Source organism: Lipomyces doorenjongii (genome assembly GCF_038497915.1).
Source record: "Lipomyces doorenjongii strain NRRL Y-27504 unplaced genomic scaffold V1508scaffold_252, whole genome shotgun sequence".
Taxonomy (NCBI): domain Eukaryota; kingdom Fungi; phylum Ascomycota; class Lipomycetes; order Lipomycetales; family Lipomycetaceae; genus Lipomyces; species Lipomyces doorenjongii.
Window position 1 is genome coordinate 1 of NW_027118319.1, and position 2,424 is coordinate 2,424.

Below are 2,424 nucleotides of genomic sequence, written 5' to 3' on the forward strand. Positions count from 1 at the left end.
AGGCGGTGACAGCAAAGCTTTGATGGAGATCACGCCGGAGCAACTCCAGCACGAGTTCGGGTTGAACGTTTTTGGTACGGTTTATCTGACGCAAGTAAAGGGGGACGCATTATCAATGTTAGCTCGATTGCTGCCAAGCTGGGCCTTGAGGGTGTAACGGTCTATTCTGCCGCGAAGGCAGCGCAGATAGTTTGACCGCGTCGTTGGCTGGTGAGGTAAGCAATACTTGGCAGATCTTCTCTTGCGCACGTCGGAAGGTCGGTTCTCACAGGAATTTACAGCTTGGAAAAAGCCGTGGAATCACCGTAAATACGGTTGCCCCTGGCCCGGTCCCGACAGACGCGTCGAAGCCTTTTCTGGAAAAGCCTGATGGGTCTCCTAGCGAAATGCAGGTCGGTATGATGGCTATGACGCGAGCAGCGGCGCGCCTGGGAACCACGGCGGACATAGCTGACGCTGTGCTTCTGCTGGTATCGGAGAAAAGCCGGTGGATTACTGCGCAATGGATTTCAGTCAGCGGTGGTATCACTGGGACTATGTAAGTCCTGGATAATATACTAGGCAGGGCTCTTTAGTAGCAACCCATCTCTTTAGTAATCCATATGTTGAGTCGTTTTCAGATATTTCTGTGTCCCGAACTCTGAGACATAGAACATAAAATGGCCTAATTCCTATGGTAACCGCTCTGCTTGTGTGCAAAAATCCGTCGCTTGACTCACGGGTGGAAAGCGTCGTGCACATGTATATTTCTAGATATGATTGATTCTGCTTGGTGGTGTTAAAGAATAAAGAAAAATAAAAATGATATAGGCAACAGTTGATGGCATTGTCGTAGCGTAACCTCTTTTGACTAGGGACGACTATAAAATAGTCAAGATATATTTCGCCTATTAATAATGTCCATCCATCCTTATTTCTCTTCTTTTTTTGCTCCATAATTTTTTCCCCTGTCGTCTCTGTCGGCTTCAATAAATCTTTCCTCCCACCTCCACCTTTTCAATTTTCATCTCCCGCACTTCAACTCAACCACCCTCCGTCCTCATATCCATCAACAATATTTTCATTTTCTCAATTCCTCACACTTTCTACCTCTAATTTTCTACTGCGATTTTTACTGCTCCATCCAAATTTCCTATTTCCACTATTAATCCCCATTCTTCCTAAATCTTTCATCCCAATCCTGATCCTCCGACCCGAATAATCCACTGTTCGTCCCACTTTCGACTTTCGCCTTATATTTTCTATAATATATTATTTTTCCGGTTATCAATTTGCCACACCTTGTTTCCTGTTCCTTTTGCCGCAAATTTTCATTGCCTCGCCTTCTGTTCTGCTTGTGTTTGTCTACTTGTTCACTGGACCCTGATTCCTCTGCATCTCCAACTCCCAACTTTTCCAAATTTCCGTCGTCCTCAATCAACTTTTTCACAAATCTACACTATCCCCCGCGCTTTACACCCATCAACAATCTATTCTATTCTTAAATCCTTGCACTTCCCTATTTCTATTTGATTTGTCCCTCTTTAAATTTTCCTCTTTGATTGTACTGTCCCAATCGGACTTCGACTACTCTACGAACAAATCATTCTCCGTCCATCCTCACATCCATCAACAATTTTCTCCTCATTCAACCTCCTACAACTAATAATTTTCTACTATTTTCTGCGTGCCTAATTTACTGCTCCCATCAATTTTTTATTTTCACTATAATCCCGATCACCGTAAATCATCCATCCCAATCGTCATATTGTCCTTTGCAAATAATCGACCATTCCTTCACGCCTCAACTTTCTCCTTTTATTTCCATTATATGCGCTTCTTTTAATTTCTAATTTTATATTCATACTTGACTTTCCCGATATTTCATGCTTTTTTGCTTGTGTTACCTTCCTTGGTTGCTGTCTTGGCCCCCTTGTACTTGTACTTGTACGTGTCCGCTCCAACGCTCAACTCTGCGCCTCCCAACCTTTTCGAATTTCCGCCGACTTCAATCTCCACCAACAATCTACCTCTTCTCTTCATATCCATCAACAATTCCTTTAATTCTTGAATCTTTTCACTTCCCACTTCTAAGTATTTGTTATTTTAGCATTTTCCTCTTATATTTTTACTTTCCACATCCTTGTTCGACTAACATGCCTCTCCGCTATTGAACATTCACACATGTGCTTCTTCTAATTATTCTTCCTTATTTATTGCGCAATGTCACCCTAATTCTATTGGTTCATATTACTTATTTCTATCATTTCTATAACACTGATAACCTATGAATTTATCCCAATAGTCCTTGCTTATTCGCCTCTTGATACTGTTAGTCCTGTACTTGCCGCTGCTGGACGGTGAAATTGTGAATTACCGACTTCCTATTCTGGTACTAGTTGTGCTGTGCCTAAATTTAATGGCCCTAGCCCACTCTCGCAACTT

At 42.4% G+C, this 2,424-nt stretch overlaps 1 protein-coding gene across 1 annotated transcript; it reads left to right on the forward strand.

Annotated features, from left to right (window-relative positions):
* Positions 1–81: 81 nt before the first annotated feature.
* On the forward strand, positions 82–542 carry V1508DRAFT_362623 (uncharacterized protein; the record flags this gene model as incomplete). Its single annotated transcript, XM_066937242.1, has 2 exons — positions 82–189; positions 258–542. Coding segments are annotated over 2 exons (393 nt in total), but the record flags the coding sequence as incomplete, so codon positions are not given.
* Between the last annotated feature and the right edge of the window lie 1,882 nt (positions 543–2,424).